We start from the raw sequence: 17,879 nt of genomic DNA on the forward strand, positions 1-17,879 counted from the left end.
GCAGGAGGGATGGAAGATGGTAAATGTGACAGCAATCCCTGAGAAGGTCCCCAAGAGTGAAGAATTGCAGACCGTCACACTGAAGTCTGTACTGAGCAAGTGAGTAGAAATTATAAGATAAAAATGATTAAATGGATAAAACCCAACATATTAGGGAAAGTTTTTCTAGTGATAAACCACATTTCACACATTTGTTAGAGCTCTTGAAAGGCTCCTGAAGATGCAACTAGGATGACCTAGTCATAACAACATAAGAAATGCTCCAGTGGATCAGACCAGTGGTCCATCTGCCTGCACTGTCCACCTAGAGTTGCTGTGACCATGATTTTATAAGTCTCACTCGTATCCCCTTGCCACCTTCTCTCTGAACTGAGAAGTCCCTTTAGTGTCTCTTCCAAAGAAACAACTAGAAATAAGTTTAATCTCGTTGATGGTTCTTTACAAAACTTGTAATTGAGCTGTAAAATCCCTTGCCATAGGATATTATGGATACTCAAAGTTTACTTGTGCTCCAGGGGTAACAGGAAAAGTTAATGAAGAGAATTTAAAGTGTAACCTGTTAAATAGTAAACCCAAAGATTGTGACTCAAAAAGTCCCAAGACACATATTGTTGGAAACCAGAATAATATTCCAAGAAAGCACTGCTGCATGCCTGGTATGTTCTTAAACTCCTTCCCTGGGCATCTGCATTGAAAACCAGATGCTGCAGTAGAGGAACCTTTGATCTGACCCAGTGCAGCCTTTCTTGTGCTTTGTTATGTTCTGTCAAAAGAAACTGAAACATAGATATGAACGTAAACACTTCTGATGGTAATGGTGAACACTGAACAGTGAATGCTGAACTCATCTCCCCACTATATAAGCAAACAATAAATTTTTATTTGAATGCTAATGAAGATCTCACCATGATGCTGCTAGGTCTCATCTAGCAATATAAAGAGAAAAGCTACATGGTGGAAATAAATAAAGGATCTTTATAAAGGGATGAAAATGTATTGCAAATATTGATGTCATTAACCACTCACAGGTCAAAAATGTACTTGAAGCTACTGATGTAATTTGAAGTAGGTAAACAAGTATTAAGAAAGTTTTCATAGAAACATAGAATGGTTTGTGTTGGAAGGGACCTTAAAGACCATAGAATCCTTTAGGTTGGAAAAGACCTTTAAGATCAGAGTCCAGCCGTTAACCTAGCCCTGCCAAGTCCACCACTAAACCTTGTCCCTAAGTGCCATATCTACACATCTTTTAAAAACCTTGAGGGATGGTGACTCAACCACTTCCCTGGGCAGCCTGTTCCAATGCTTGACAACTCTTTTGGTAAAGAAATTTTTCCTAATATCCAATCTAAAATTTCTCCTGGTGCGACTTGAGGCCATTTCCTCTTGTCCTATTGCTTGTTGCTTGGGAGAAGAGACACACACCTACCTCACTACAAACTCCTTTCAGGTAGTTGTAGAGAGTGATAAGGTCTCCCCTCAGCTTCCTATTCTCCAGGCTAAACAACCCCAGTTCCCTCAGCCGCTCCTCATAAGACTTGTTCTCTAGACCCTTCACCAGCTTGGTTGCCCTTCTTTGAACATGCTGCAGCACCTCAATGTGTTTCTTGTAGTGAGGGGCCCTAAACTGAACACAGTATTTGAGGTGTGGCCTCACCAGTGCCAAGTACAGATCATCTAGTTCCAACCCCCCTGCCATGGGCAGGGACATCTTCCACTAGACCAGGTTGCTCAAAGCCCCATCCAACCTGGCCTTGAACACTGCCAGGGATGGGGCATCCATTGCATCTCCGGGCAACCTGTCCCAGTGCCTCACCACCCTCACAGTAAAGAACTTCTTCCTTACATCTAACCTAAATCTACCCTCTTTCAGTTTAAAGCCATTATCCCTTGTCCTATCACTACCTGCCCTTGTAAAAAGTCCCTCTCTGGCTTTCCTCTAGGCCCCCTTTAGGTACCGGAAGGCTGCTATAAGGTCTCCCCAGAGCCTTCTCTTCTCCACGCTGAACAACCCTGACTCCCTCAGCCTATCTTCGTAGGAGAGGTGCTCTAGCCCCCTGATCATCTTTGCGGCACTCCTCTGGACTTGCTCCAATAGGTCCATGTCCTTATTATGCTGGAGCCCACAGAGCTGAACGCAGTACTGCAGGTGGGGTCTCATGAGAGTGGAGTAGTGGGACAGAATCACCTCCCTCAACCTGCTGGTTATGCTTCTTTTGATGCAGCCCGGGATATGGTTGGCTTTCTGGGCTGCAAATGCACATTGCCAGGTGATATTGAGCTTCTTGTCAACCAACACCCCCAAGTCCTTCTCAGGGCTGCTCTCAATCCGTTCTCTGCCCAGCCTGTATTTGTGCTTGGGATTGCCCAAACCCATGGGCAGGACCTTGCACTTGGCCTTGTTGAACTTCTTACAATTAGTGCATCTGTTATGATCTGAAAAGGAGATATTTGTATTTCTTGTATCCATTTAACTCCAAATGATCCAGGGTTTGTAGTCAAAACCCAGATCTTTCTACAGCCATCTGATCTATTCTAGATCTCTTTTGGTTTTTGGATCAGAGCTGAGGCAATCTTCTTTTACAAATTTGTGCTGCAGTCTACTAAAAGAGCTGTTCCTTGCCAGGAGAATATTACATACAGTTCTGAGAAAAATGAACAGAGTCAGCTTGTTTGAGAGCTAACTGATGCTTACTCACAACACTGATAAGCCTGACATTTACTGAGAAGTGGCACAATTCTCAGTCCAATGAAAAATCCCAAGAGGATGTTTTTTTCAGTGATGCTTCACATTCTATTGACTCAGGATAAGCTGGAGTCTTCTAAAGTATTTTACTCAAAAAAAAATAATAATGTGGAGCCCAACTCCTCCGCTTCAATTACATACAAATGTACTAGCCTTCCTTGGCACATTTGTTAATGATAGTGGTATGTTTAATGATGCTCTACAAGTTCCCAGTGCCTTATGTGTCATATTTCATTCCTGTAGTGTATTAAAAGCACTTATGCAAGAGTTCTTGGTGCCTTGATTGCAATTACAAAAATTATACTTGGAATAATGCCACTTAGCACCTCCACATAAAAGCCAAAGCTTGTGCTGAATTACCTGTTTGTGATATTAGGCAGTGTTCTGGCTGCTAGTGTAGTCTTGCATGTTGGTTTGTGCTTTGGCTTTCTGTAGCATCCACAATATCGGGCCATGCAGGATTCTTCTGGAATAGGCCCTGCCTGAAAAAGACTGTCAGAAGGCTTTCGAACGTTCAATTAGATTATGTCAAGCAGTTCTCTTTTGATCATTATTATAAAGATATGTTCAAATAATTCTGAAATATTAGTGATGCAAAATTTTCATTACAGACACTGTGATAATTAGCTTCTACCATATCATACTCCTTATCTAGGAATTCCATTATTCTGCTTTTAATCATCATTTTGACCAACTTTCAATGTACAAAGCTGTTTCTCCGGCTCATCTTACATCCTTTTAAAGAAGACAAGAAACCCAAATAGTGGCTAAGAATTTTCTGACAAAATTGTTTTTCAGGAAAAAAAATATTCTTATTTATCAAAACTTGAACTTTTCACAGGAACTTATGTTCCAGATGTCAAGAGTTGCAAAATCCATCACTTCAGGTGGTAGTTTGTTCCCAAATTTAATCATCACTGCTGTTAAAAAATGTGTGTTTCATTTCTAGTTTGAATCACTTTCATTTTTCAGCCCTTAGTCTTTCTTCTGTCTCTGCTAGATTAAAAAGTGTTGGTTGATATTTTCCCCTTGTGAAAGCATTTATCGAATTGCCCCACAATTGAGCTGTTTAAGTTTCCCAGTTACATGTTCTTCTCTCCTCATATACTTTTTATGGCTCTTTTCTGCCCCCAATCTAATCTTTCAAAAGCTTTAAATGTGAACATCAGAATTAGATATACTAGTGGTTTCAATGATGCTGTACCCACAGGTTGAATGGATTCCTTATTTCTAATCACTTCTCCCATTTTATCACGCTTTTACCTTGAGCGTTTGTGGTGAGCTCCTTGCCCATTAAGACCTCCTAAGTCATAACCATTGCACTCCAAGACAGAGTTTTCTGTTCTTTAAGAGCAGCCCATATTCTCTGTTGGTTCACTGACTGCCTTTTGTTGAACTTACTCCTCTTCTACCTTGCATAATATTAAGTAGAGAGCAGGCTCTCTTCTTGGATGTTCAGGATCTAATAGTTCTGAAAAGCAGTCACACTGTGTTTCTATAAATTGGTTCCCTAACCTTTTTTCATTATATTGATTTATTTATGCATAATAGAGGTCCCCATGTTTAGTATTTCACCTCTCAACATTAAGCACTCAGTCTTCTTTCTCTGGTGACTGATGGGATAACTCTACTCATATATTTACATTCTTACTGCCAGTTTCAGTTTATAGTCTTTTCCAGTAAGAATTTTAGTCTGACTAGATTCCTTAAAACATTTTCTTTGATATAAAAAAAGATCTTTCACTTTTTTGACTAATACTCTCTTGTCTGTAGTTTACAGCAACATACTATGGTGTACTATTGTTTTTGTCACTGGGATTTACTGTTTTCTGCTGTGTCATGATCTGATTTTATTACCTGTGTTTTACTTCATCTAGCTTTTTTTTTTTTTAATACAAAGTTTTTATAGACATGCATTTGTAGTTCTTAATTTGGGGGGCAACTTGTTTAGCTTTAGTCCAATGTCATTTTGATATAATAAAATTTCACCTATGAACTGTTCCTATCCCTGTACTAAGCTTTTTCTCTGGCTAGATACACAGAGTATTTTTGTTTTACCAACCCTTAGCAATCTGTTTGCCTTAGCTCATGACAGATTTCCCCCAGCTCCCACTTAATTAACAACATCATATATGTTTTCCTTGTGAAAAGTCTGATTTCACTTTTGACTTTTGATGGAGACCATCACCTCCGGATAGCATCTTCTTCCCCTTTGCCTAATTGGAGTTGTGTGTATAACTGGAAGGATTTCAGAGAAACTGTCAACAGTACCCTGGGGCTAATCTTCTAGCCAGCAGTCTGACTTTGCCTTCAGGATCCTTCACTTGCATTTCCCTTTAAAATTTGTGACATGCAGTTGGACCTCATGCTCCTACCCAGCACTTTCTAGCATCCACCTAGGTGTCTCATAAAAGACCGCTTCATATTCTGCCTATAAGTCAGCAAACTTCTGTCATCATATGTGCGGCTGCCGGTATGCTCCTGGTATTTAAATTCCCATCAGCACGGTAGACCAAAGTTCTCGACAGAATATGTATTTTCAGATGCAGCCTTCTTGGAGTTGTCAGCTTGCTTTTCCTCAGCTGGAAGGCAACTTCCTGCTATGTTAATACTAGGCTGTGCTATGCTATGCTATTCTATGCTATGCTAAACTATCCATTGTCAGAGGAGGCTGAGCCTCCTCGAAGGTGAGAGGAGAGCAAGCAGGTCTGAGCTTGGCTTAGTCCCTTATGTCCTTTTACACTGTTTCTGTGCCTTATATTTTTCCTGTCTTTGTTTCTCCAGATTAGAAACTCTAGCCTCAAACTGCTCTGGGTATGTGCTGAGAGCCATGTGGTCAATGAAGACAGTAGCTGAAGCAATTACTGAAGCATTAGTGACTTCCCTGGAAGCTCTTGGAAGGCAGGTAAGATCGCTGAGCACTATAGAAAGGCAAACACAGTTTACTGTTTTGAAAAAGAGAAATCAGGGAATTAGAGACCACTTTCCTCAGAAATAAGTCTGAAAAAATATTACGTGATCAATTTAAAGCAAGTAAAGAGATAAAAAGGAAAAAAACAAACATAGATTTACCAAGAATAAATCATGCAATCTTACTGTAATTTCCTTCTTTGAGAAAATAATGTCTAGTAGATGAAGAGGAGGCAGCAGATGGGACATATTTTGCTTTAGGAAAGCTTTTGAAACTGTTCCACTTGATTCTATCAGAAGCAGACTAAAGAAATATGGTCTATATCAGTGTGCCCAGTATTTCTGGCTGGGTGAGACACTTACCTTGTTTCTGTATAAGGGAGAGACCATATGTTGCAGCCCTTCCTCTAATGCATAACTGTATTGTGCAAGCGTAGAAAAGCCAGTGCTTCCTGGGGCAATGAGATTTATTGCATGTGTGCAGACAGATTCACATACTGCCATGAACAGAGGCACTAAGTGGGCTCCTGGCAAAGATGGCCCGCAGTATACTCAAAATAGTCCATCAAGCGGGCAGCCCTCCTCCCTGTGGACTCGAGTCTGGTTCCAGAAAGGGGTGAGGGAGACCACAGCCAAATTCATTGTCCTAGCAGGTGCTGTGCAGTTCATAGCTTGAGGTTCATCATTTAGAAGGTACGTGATATTACTGTAATCTGGGTGGCAATGGTGCGCTGTCAGACTGGGAGGTTATTTTGACTAGAGTCCTGTTGGCGTCTGTCCTGGGCCCAGTTCTATTCAGTTTTTTAATTAATGACCTATAAGATTTAACAAAGAACTCACTCATAAAATTTGTGGATAAACCAAGATGCACTTTGAAGGTCAGGATCAGACTTCTAATGATTTTGAGAAACTGGAGAAAGTGATCCAGAAATCAATAGTATGAAATAAAAAGAAACAAGTGCCATGTGCCACATTTATGAAAGAGGAAAGGAATACCAAAATATAAAAAAATTGCCTGAAGCATGCCAGGAAAAGATATGGGAATTAGAGAAAATACAAACTTAAGCATGAGTGAGCAATCATGAAAGTCTCATACCGGGAGGTGTTGATGAGATGTATTAAAACTTGAGAGGAGGTCTCATTTTCTGCAGTGCTGTTAAGGCCTTTGCTGGACTTTTGTGTCCACACTTAGTGCTAGAGGGATCTGGTGGTGTGAATGATGTGGGTACCGACAACAGAGGAATGAGTAGGAAAGGAATTTTGAAAGTGGAATCACAGTGTTATAAATTGCCACAGTACCAGACAAGCAGATTCTTAGTCGTTGGTGAGGTAGTTTTTACAGGAGAGATAAGCTATATAAATCAATGTGAAACTAGATTGCAAACTAGGTTTTAACATTCGAAAGCAATGAGGTATTTTTATAGTTGACAGTTGTGGAAACTCACCAAATAAACAACAGCACATGGTTCAAGATCGCAACTCCTCTTCAAGAGAAATAAGAAAATTCTTGTAATTTAGAAAAATGGAAGGAACTGAAATCAATAACATTGAGGAAGGAAATAGCAAAGAATGGTCTCAGCAATTAAAGTCCCAGCTAAGCAGGCCCCATGAAAAATGGGCAACTAGATCAATACAAAATGTAGAAATATATCTATACAAATGCTGCAACTCTGAAGCCTAAAAGAAGTGAACTAGATTGTCTGATTTTAAAGGAAGTTATTGACATAATAAATGCCTCAGAAACTTGGCAGAAGGGTAGGAAACTGTAATAATAGGGAACAAATTATAGAGGAAGGCTGGAAAGGGGTGCATTAGTGGTGAAGCAGTGGAGAGTATGAGGAATTGTCCCTAAATGAAGTTTCAGCAGAGGACATTTTGGAACAAATCAATAAAATGAACAGTAAGAAAGCACCAAGATAAGATGATACTCAATCAAGAGTTCTGAAAGACCTCAAACACTAGATTAAGAGAAAGCTAAATGTAGCATGAAAAGTGTCATTTAAGTTGACCACACTGCAAGAAGGATGGAAAGTGGCAAATGTGTCTTCAGCCTTGAGAAAAAGGACTCCAGGACAAATGTGGAAAACCACAGATCAGTAAATCTCACTTCTAAACTGAATAAGTGGGTAAAAACTACAATAATAAAGAAGAGAACCAGTAGACAATTTCATAAATGTGATTTATTTGGAAAAAGTCATTACAGTTCTTGCAGAAGGAGACCATGTCTCATAAATCTATTTGAACTCTTTGAAGATGTCAACAAGCTTGTAGGTAAGGCTGATCTAGTTGATAAAGTGTGTATGGACTTCCAAACAAATGTCAATAAGTCTTTCTGCAAAGACTCTTCAAGTAGTTAAGCTGAGATAATAAGATGTCCTCTTGTAAGTAAATAAGATGGAGACAAAATGGGACAAAAAGTGGGAGAAAAGATCAGTTTTCCCAGTGAAAGGAGCTCTACAGCTTAGTCATGCAACTGTTTGATTTAGAACCTGTGCTTTTTGATATCCTTATAAATGATTTGGAAAGGGGGGTGAATATTGCAGGTGATATCCACAAGGTTTGTGGATGACACAGAATTAGCTGAGATAGTAAAATCTGACCTTGAGAAGCAAGGCAGATGGTTCTCATGGCAGTGAGTGACTGTGTCAGAAACAGCATGTGAAAGTCAATGCTAATCAGTGTGAAGTAGTTTGTCTAGGAATATACACATTCAATTATATATTGTACGTATTCAATTACGGATTGAACATTACATTGTTATCACTCAGAAATAGAGTTGCTGTAGGATAGCTCTATGGAAACATTGATGCAGTGACCACAGCAATAAAAAAATTCAAACTGAATGAGAGAAATTTTTAGAAAAGGAAAAAGGGAAAAGAAAAACACGATTATATGATTATGTCACTGTATAAATGTTTGGCAAACTCATGTATAGATTAATATGTGCAGTTCTCTTCCTCCTTTCTTCATAAAGAATAGAATAGAACTAAAAAGGATGGGTAGGAGTTATTTAGCTCAGAGATTTAGACACCTAAATTTAGATTTCTACCTGTAGGTGTCAATCTATGAGGTAGATATATAAACTCCAACAGTAAATCAAAGCTTTTTAATCTGAATTCCACCCACAAAAAATGGATGAGGACAGAATGGTTTTCATATCAGGACAGAGAAAATAGTCAGGCATGGGACGGAGATCTTGAGATCTCCTAGCTAGCTAGGAAACAATGAAGAGGGGATGGCTATTATTTTTAACAGTAGGAGAAGTTAAGGATACCCCGTGAAATTATGAGGCATCAGTCTAAACCAAGAAGTCATACATTCTCATAAAACTTATTATTCAATTGTAGAAGTTAATGCCAGATACTGTTGCGTAGTTCAAAAGTATAAATGAAGAATTTCTGGAAGGCTGATGGTGTGCTGGTTTTGGCTAGGGTAGAGTTAATTTTCTCCATAGTAGCTGCTATGGGGCTATGTTTTGGATTTGTGCTGAAAGCAGTGTGGATAACACAGGGATGTTTCTGTTACTGCTGAGCAGTGCTTGCACAGAGTCAAGGCCTTTTCTGCTCCTCACCCCACCCCACCAGGGAGTAGGCTGGGGGGGCACAAGGAGTTGGGAGGGGACACAGCCGGGACAGCTGACCCCACTGGCCCAAGGGATATTCCAGACCATATGACGTCATGCTCAGTGTGTAAAGCTGGAGCGGGGGAAGAATGAAGGGGGGACGTTTGGAGTTACGGCGTTTGTCTTCCCAAGCAACCGTTACACGTGCTGGAGCCCTGCTGTCCTGGAGATGGCTGCCAATGGGAAGTAGTGAATGAATTCCTTGTTTTGCTTTGCTTGTGTGTGCAGCTTTTGCTTTACCTATTAAACTGTCTTTTATCTCAACCCATGAGTTTTCTCACTTTTACTCTTCTGATTCTCTCCCTCATCCCACCAGGGGGGAGCGAGCGAGCGGCTGTGTGGGGCTTAGTTGCCGGCTGGGGTTAAACCATGACAGATGGGAAGTCAGTGTCCTGCCAAACAGAATTAAGAAGGCTCATTCAACTGTCAAAAGCCAGGTAGAGGTACGTGGGAAGGACTCCGAGGCAGCTAAGGAGGACAATAAAGGCAATTTCTAAGCCAGAACAGAAACCATGAATGAGAAACTGGTGTGCACCCCACCAATAGCTCTTCTTGTGGTCAGTGGGACAACCACAGCTGGGATCTCAAGAGTAGAAAGAGTGGTATACTCTAATGTAGACTTTGGGGGAAGGAGAGGGAAAGGGAGAGAGAGAAATCCTGTGCAGAAATTTTAGAAAATGAGAGAGACTGATGATAGCTGTAAAGCAACAGCCGTTAGCATACGTAATGTCCAGAACATGGAAACAAGAAGCAGTGTTTATAGCTCATGATCTTCAGCACCTCAGAGTTGATGGAATGAAGAAAATCCTAGAAGCCGCTAGCAGTACAGTGTTCCCAGGGCTTGTGGCCATTTACACTCCTGCCTGGGGTTTTGAAATGTAACTACTAGAATTCACTTGCTAAATCTAGTCTTTACTAGAGCAACGCTCTAGTGGTTTTTGAAGGCTTAGATTGCTAACAGCCACATTCAGTCCAGCTTATCTCGCTCTGTCCAAACTCTCTGGGTTTCACTGATCAGTGGTATTTCAGTCATTACTGAAGTTGCAGATGGGTTCCTGAATGCAATCAATAATGACCCAAACATGGTCAGTTTGGATGGATTGTCTCAGAGGAATAGCTAACAAGATATGCAGGGCTGTGGAGAGTAAGGCTGGAGAATATCTCCAGCTCTCCAACGTGGGGCAGAATTGAATGATGAATGTGGCTACCACTGTAGATAAGTTTAGTTTAGTATAAAGCTGTGTATAGTGGTTCCAAACTTTCCTCTTTCAATCCTGCTTTCATTTTCCATTTTGTTTGGATGTATTTTCATCATTCATTTTGTGTTTTAGAAAAGTACTTGTTTCTGTTTTGAGTTACCCCGCTGGCTGTTCCCAGGGTGTTTCCACCTGACTCTTAAATGGTTGCAGGTACTTTCTGTGTGCTTAGGCAGCCATGAATGTGGCTCCACAGACCTTGAAAGGACTTGGAGTACTCTGGAAAGCAGTATTGCTCATCAGCAGAGTTCAAACTCAGAGAATGATGATTTAATTAGATTAGTAGCACTACTTAAAAGCAAAATTGGAATCTAATGCAACTGTCTTTAAAATACACTTCAGTGTTACATAAGAAGCCCATAATAAAAATAGAAGTGGAAACCTTTAAATGAGGGTAAATTTGATGGCAACTTTTATATCTTTCATTGTAAAGCATGCTGAGCTGCAGCATGGTAAAATCCATTAGTACTTTGGCGATCTTTTTTTTTAAAAAAAAAAGTTGAGAACTATTCATTAGCTCAAAATGAAACTTACTGTAAGAATGTGCAAGTTCTGGTGGGAGCTGCTGTTGCTGATTGAGGAAGTACCATCCTCTCCCAGAACAACCAAGGGCCTGAGCCTGGTAGAAAAACACTGCAGCCTCCCACTCCTACATGAAATTCCTGCTTTATTAAGCACCTCAACCAAAGACCATGATCACAAGTGCATTTCTTCCAGTGCCAGTATGAGACTTCAGCAGTTTGCATCCCTTTCTGTCCCCAATCCCTTTTGATCATGATGTGGCTGCCCAGGAGCCTGGGATGGAGAATGGGGCTGCCTAAAAAATACTTTTCCCAAAACAGGGCTATTCTTACCTGGGATCCACCTTGATCCACTTTTGTGTGTAGCCCCATCTTAGTTGTACTGTCACAACCATGGGGCTGTCACAGGAGCTTCTTATGCTGGCACAGCCTCTGAAAGGAAAAGATTTGTAATTACACACAAAAAAGAGAGTGCTCTGAGTAATCTCAGAGCTTTGGTATGCATATGTATGTTCTTCAGTCTCTGGATAGGGATGATCTGCTTTACATGAGTACTTGTCACCATAGCAGGACTTTGAGCTTACTGCCTGATGTTCGTTTGAATTCTGTGACCACAGGACTGTTCCTAGCATTTCTTGCCTTTTCTGACCTAGAAAATATTTACTTATTTTTTATAAATCAGAACTACTATCCCTGGAAAAATTTAATAAGGTATTCTGGTGCCTGTCAGGGAGTTGCCAATGGAAATCAGGGTCAAAACGGTAGCGTGGTTCTGGACTTAATAAGATCGGCTGCTTTTTTTGGGAGAAGTTATTTTAAAGAGTTGGACACTGGGGAATTTTCTGCATTGAGTTAAGAAGAAAACAGCTTTAAAATTTGTTTCTCTGTTTCCCAGCAAATGAGTTTTCTACATGGTTTTGAATTGTTCAGCCAAATGTCTCTGTTTTTTCATGATATGTTTCACAACATATTTGTTACGTCCAGACATAGGATGTTAAATTAATCAAAACCAAAAAATTTATGGAGAAAGCCATTTCACGTCCATCTCAGTCATGAGACTGGCTGCTCTGATAGGGATTAGAGGTTGTTACACTAATGACTTAGACTTTTGTCTCATTGCCAGAGCAATTTCCCAATTTAGAACCTTTTCTTCTGATTAATATTTGTATTCCTCCCACAATTCCTCTTCTTATAGGAACTCGTACTGGGAATTATTCCAGACCTACATAATGTCTCTGAAATCTTTTTATCCCTCTGTTTGCTGATCAGTGGAAAGGATTTTAATGCCAGGTTAGGTAATCGAGATAAATCCTAACTTCATCTAACTTTATCCCTCGACCATGTCTTGGATATTCTAGAAACATTTTTTGTGATCCATAAATAAATTCACATAGGATTTTGATTAATCTTCTTTTTGCTCTTCTTTTTTCAGTGAAGCCTCATTACATTAAATGGGAGATCAAACAGAGTGTATTACAACTTCCACTATGCACTAGCTTGTTTAGTGCAACACTTTTGGGGGGGTTGAAACCATCAGTAAGTTCCAAAGACAAAGTTCTGTGCACAGCTGGCCATGTATAATGTATTTTGGTACTATCCTGAAGCAGTAACGGCTTCTAGTACCTGATAATGCTTTCTAGCCCCATCCAGTTGTTTGAATTAGTTTACATAGTGGTGCAAAGTATACATTGATTTAATTCACTTCACTTCCAACTGCAACTTGTTACAAAGAAGAGGGAGTCAAGCTTGTTTAAAGTAGGTCTCTTGCCGGCACTCGAAGCTAGCGAGAGCGTGGATGCCTGTGTGGTTTTGGAGAGGTAGGGCTCCTGACTCAGAGAGCCCCATCACAGCGCTGCACTCCTGAGTGCTACTCCCTGAGCTTCTGTGTGCCCATTTGGGACATTTCATGGCCACAAGCCCGCCACTTCTCATGCACAGTCACTGGGAGAAGTACACACCTAAGGAAAAGCTTCACAAAAAACTACATCCTGGTTAGAAAACTATCTGACCTTGCATATGGGCAATAACAGGGAGCAGGGCTTGAGCCCCTATCTCTTTATCCTTTTTCATTTGTCTCTCTTAAAGCCAGCAGAAGGTTTCAAGCTAACCCAGAAGTCAAAGTTTTCTTACCAAGAAGAAAACTTTGATCTGAGTGACTGCTGAGTGACAACTCTGTACCTCAGAGCCATCAGGTTAAATGAGCCTGGGAAAGATGGTGGCTCCAGCTTGTTAGGAGAACTGGACTCCATGTTACCCTTGACCGTCCTAACAATAGATAGGATGGAAAAAACCCCTCCTTTGCTTTGACCCAGAGTTGCTCTTTCCTCTGATGGTTCATTGATTCCCTTTGCTTCCCTTCTCATTTAATAGATTTTTATATGTTGGGCATTTACAAATCTGCTGCTATTAACATTCAATGTTAGTGGACCCAAGAGCTTCTCTGCCAACTATGTTGGAGCTTCTGAGCCTGCTGATTTAAAAATGTTCATTGCTGATAGATTCTAACATCTCTCTCAGTTACTAATAGACTGGAAAGTATTTCATCATCTTCAAGCAATGAAAGCAAATCATCCTTCTTTCCAAATACCGAATAAAAGTCTGAACACTTCTGCATTTTCTGCATAATCCTTCACAATTCTCCTGTCTGCACCGAGCAGTGACCCTGTACTGTTGCTAGGATTTCTTTTGCAAACACAACTTTCTTGTGCTAAGCTCTGTCAGCCATGGATTTTATTCTGAGGTTTCTTTGTTTCGTGCTTCCGTTCATGTAGGTCAGGAGTTTTCCTGACTATTGATTCACAACTAGTTGTATGCAGTACTAGTGTTTGACATTTCTGTCTTTGTTTTTCTTTGCTGATATCACTACCAAACTTTAACTACGTGAGTCAGTTGTTTTAAGATTTTGTGTTGAGTGTCTGACTCAGTCTGATATTTTTCACATTTTTTAAAGTGTCAGGTAAAATGGCAAAAGGATTAGGAAAAAGATACCATTTTTCCAATGCTTTAAATACATACATATATCTTTGTTATATATGTTTAATATTGAATATATATATAAAAATAAAAACCTCAACAGCAATGCCATATTGTCCACTTCTGACAAGCTAGAGTCTTAATATTTGAATTAAAGGCTTGAAATTGAGGAAAGGAATAACCCCAGTGAAAGACGTGCATTTTTTCTTTTCCTTTGAAATCTGACATGTCCCGAGTCTCTCACTATGTCAGTCTATGTATGTTCAGCTGAGACTCACCAGTGTTCAGCTATGTATTCCACAGAGACCTTGTCCAACAACAAGCACCAGTCCTGGCTTCAGACCTGAGCAAGATTTTTACCTGCAGCACACAGCAGAGGAGCCGGTACGTGGCGGCAGACCTCAGAAGCAAGGCAGGTAGGAGGACTTAGAAGGTAAGCAGATGGAAGGTAGGAAGAGAAGCAAAAATAGTTGGACAGGCACAGGTAGGGCCAGGGAAAGTCTACAGGACAGAGGTGGAAAGATCATTCAAGCGTGTTGCCTGTTAAGAACGTGGAATGGAGCCCAGCACCACGCAGTGCCTCCTTTGCAGGTCTGGCAGCAAATATGTGAAACCACCAGCACAGCATGTGCATTCAGACTCAGTCTACTTAAGGTCTTTATAAAGGATGACAATACCATACTGTTACCGGTAACCTCATTTTTTGTAGATACCAGGCCACAGAAGGGGATGAGGATACCAGAATGCTGTCTTCTTCAGCAGCAGTATCGGGGTAGGAGCTCTGTCCAGGCAGGGCTACCTGTGCTCCCTCCATCTGGAGAGGCATCTTGATACAACGTCAGTGGAGCTGGAGGTAAGGCAAGCAGTAAAACAGGGTTTACACATTATGGCATGATCACTGAAGTTCAGGTGGCAATTCAGCCCTCTCTTTAAAAAGCTATTCATGCTCCCCAGACTCTCCTGTACCTTGTGCTTCATCACCATATGTCAGAGATCCTCATTCCTTTATCAAAGCTGTTATCTCTTGTTCACTCCAGCCTCTTCACACCACAATGCTGTTCCTGGATGGATGTATTGGCTTTGTGTGGCAAGGTTTTGGGGCGGGGGGGGGGCGCGGGGCAGGTTACAGGGGTGGCTTCTGTGAGAAGCTGTTGGAAGCTTCCCCTGTGTCCAACAGAGCCAATACCAGCCGGCTCTAAGACGGACCCGCCGCCGGCCAAGGCCGAGCCAGTCAGCGATAGTGGTAATGCCTCTGTGATAACATTTAAGAAGGGAAAAAAGTTGCTGGGACAGACAGAAATGGCAGCTGGAGTGAGGAGTGAGAACATGTAAGAGAAACAACCCTGCAGACACCAAGGTCAGTGAAGAAGGGGGAGGAGGAGATGCTCCAGGAGCCGGAGCAGAGATTCCCCTGCAGCCTGTGGGGAAGACCACGGTGAGGCAGACTGTCCCCCTGCAGCCCAGGGAGGTCCACGGTGGAGCAGATCTCCACCTGCAGCCCGTGGAGGGCCCCACACTGGAGTAGGTGGGTTCCTGAAGGAGGCTGTGACCCCGTGGGAAGCCCACGCTGGAGCAGGTTTTCTGGCAGGACTTGTGACCCCGTGGGGGACCCACGCTGGAGCAGTGTGCTCCTGAAGGACTGCAGCCCGTGGAAGGGACCCTTGCTGGAGCAGTTCATGAAGAACTGCAGCCCTTGGGAAGGACCTACGTTGGAGAAGTTTGTGGAGGACTGTCTCCCGTGGGAGGGACCCCACGCTGGAGCAGGGGAAGAGTGTCAGGAGTCCTGCCCCTGAGGAGGATGAAGCAGCAGAAATAACGTGTGATGAACTGACTGTAAACCCCATCCCCCTGCACCGTTGTGGGGGGGTTGGTAGAGAATCCGGGAGTGAAGTTGTGCTTGGGAATAAGGGAGGGATAGAGGGAAGGTGTTCTGAGATCTGGTTTTATTTCTCATTACCCTACTCTGGTTGATTGGTAATAAATTGAGTTAATTTTCCCCAAGTTGAGTCTGTTTTGCCCATGACGGTAATTAGTGAGTGATCAATCCTGTCCTTATCTTGACCCACGAGCCCTTTGTTATATTTTTTTTCTCTCCCCTGTCCAGCTGAGGAGGGGGGAGTGATAGAATAGCTTTGGTGGGCACCTGGTGTCCAGCCAGGGTCAACCCACCACAATGGAGTATATGGGCAGGTAAACATGCAGAATACATGCATGTAGAGATACATGCGTAGAAATACATGCATGCAGCAACTCCTACATGGACTAACAAACCCCTGCTGTAGTGCTGTATCCTCTCCCTCTGTTCACTTGTGTTTGCTTTGGACTGTAAATTTCTATGACCACAGGCTATTAACTGACAATCCAGAAAATTATCCAGGGAAAGAATATATATTTATCCTATGCTGTAAGGTTTTTCCATAGCACCCACTACAGGTCACAGTATGTGAGCAGAGAGAGTCCATGGTCCTTTGATTTGTCAGAGTAGGATGGTTTTTGTGTTCTTTGTACCTTAAAGCCCAGTAGCTTTCTTTTCTCATAACTACAGTTACAGCACTTTCGATCTGAAGGGTTTTTCCTTAGTGAACATTTCTCTTGTACTTGCGCCACTCTATCTCTTCATTTTCATTATTAGCAGATGGATCATGAGTCCCAGTTCTTTCCTTCCATCCTTCCTGCCAAGACATCTCTGGTGCCTAGGCATATTTTGTGGATAGTTAATCTTGTGCTACTTTTCTTCCAGTGATTTTGATGAATTTTATCCATGTACATAAAATTATTTTGTGAGTGACACTTTCCATTAAAAAAATTATGTTGAAAGTTAGGTTTACTAACCTGATTCCAGTGAAACACTTCATGCTTCCTTTTTTCAAATTTGAACTTCATTATTATTTTTCTGTAATCCACTTTTAATTGTAAGTACCCAGCATTCTGCTAGTTCACGCGGCACCAAATGACACAAAGTTGCTCTGGAGTGCTCCAGCGAGCGTCTTCTGGGGAATATTGAAATTCCATGGAAACAACGTGAGAACCATTATCTGAAACAGCATCTTCAGGCAAACCATATGGGGTGAAATATTCTGCACTGCTTCGATAATCCAAGCACAGATATGTTCACTGGTAACTCTGCAGTAAACATCAGTCATTTGCTTTGTCTGTGCAGTATTAATGAGCCATTTCAATAGACAGCAGGTTCCAACTATATTTGCTGCATATTCATGTTGCTTCCTTCAAGTTGTTTGAAAACTCTTTCCACTAGATTAACTGGAAAGTCTCAGTTATTCTGTCAAGTGCTGGGGTACCAAAGATATTGACTATCCTGTCCTTGCCAGTCTTGGCTGAAGAGTGGAGCTGGTAGTTGGAGGAGAGATGGTGTACTAGGCATGCTGCCTTTGCCAAGCCTTCCTCCAGCGGGGAGGCTTTGCTACTGCTTCCAGCACTGTTTGCTGAGGCTACTTCTTTCTGTGCATGTAAAACCTCCTTATTGCTTTCTGGTTCATCTGTCATACAGGGGTTGTGGTTGTTAGCAAGCAATGGAGCCTTAAGATGCTTTTTGCAGATGGACACACATTATGGTGGAGGAGTGAAAATATGCAAAGCCCAGAATAGGGAGCACAAAGGGAAGAGCTGTATGTTTTGACTAGGCTGATTTGTGCTGTGCCCATAAACATCTTTCGGTGATGCTGTTGTGATATGGTCAGGGGAGCTGAAACACTCCAGACATTGGTCAAGGTACATACAGAGCCTCCCCATGCACGAATACGACATTTTCCGTGGGGCATAAACATTCAAAAAAATTCCTCCACAAAAGTTTTGAAAACCATAATGCACACATAAGCCTCTGGGGGGGCACT

At 41.6% G+C, this 17,879-nt stretch overlaps 1 protein-coding gene across 13 annotated transcripts in view; it reads left to right on the top strand.

Annotated features, from left to right (window-relative positions):
• Positions 1 to 17,879, top strand: part of LOC142044125 (uncharacterized) — a 48,955-nt gene that overhangs the window by 14,141 nt on the left and 16,935 nt on the right. For 7 of the 13 annotated variants that reach the window (XR_012654221.1, XR_012654222.1, XR_012654223.1 and 4 more), the window contains exons 4-7: positions 5 to 99; positions 5,531 to 5,651; positions 14,317 to 14,444; positions 14,738 to 14,881. Coding sequence is in view for 2 of the 13 variants with exons in the window: in XM_075056225.1 (XP_074912326.1) it covers positions 5 to 99; positions 5,531 to 5,651; positions 14,317 to 14,444; positions 14,738 to 14,804 (411 nt within the window). In the remaining 11 variants the exon portion in view is untranslated. Of the gene's footprint in view, positions 1 to 4; positions 100 to 5,530; positions 5,652 to 14,316; positions 15,113 to 15,176; positions 16,063 to 17,879 lie in introns of those variants that run through there. The other 6 variants (XR_012654224.1, XR_012654225.1, XR_012654227.1 and 3 more) reach the window with 6 other exon arrangements.

The sequence above is a fragment of the Buteo buteo genome, chromosome 24 (genome assembly GCF_964188355.1).
Source record: "Buteo buteo chromosome 24, bButBut1.hap1.1, whole genome shotgun sequence".
NCBI lineage: Eukaryota > Metazoa > Chordata > Aves > Accipitriformes > Accipitridae > Buteo > Buteo buteo.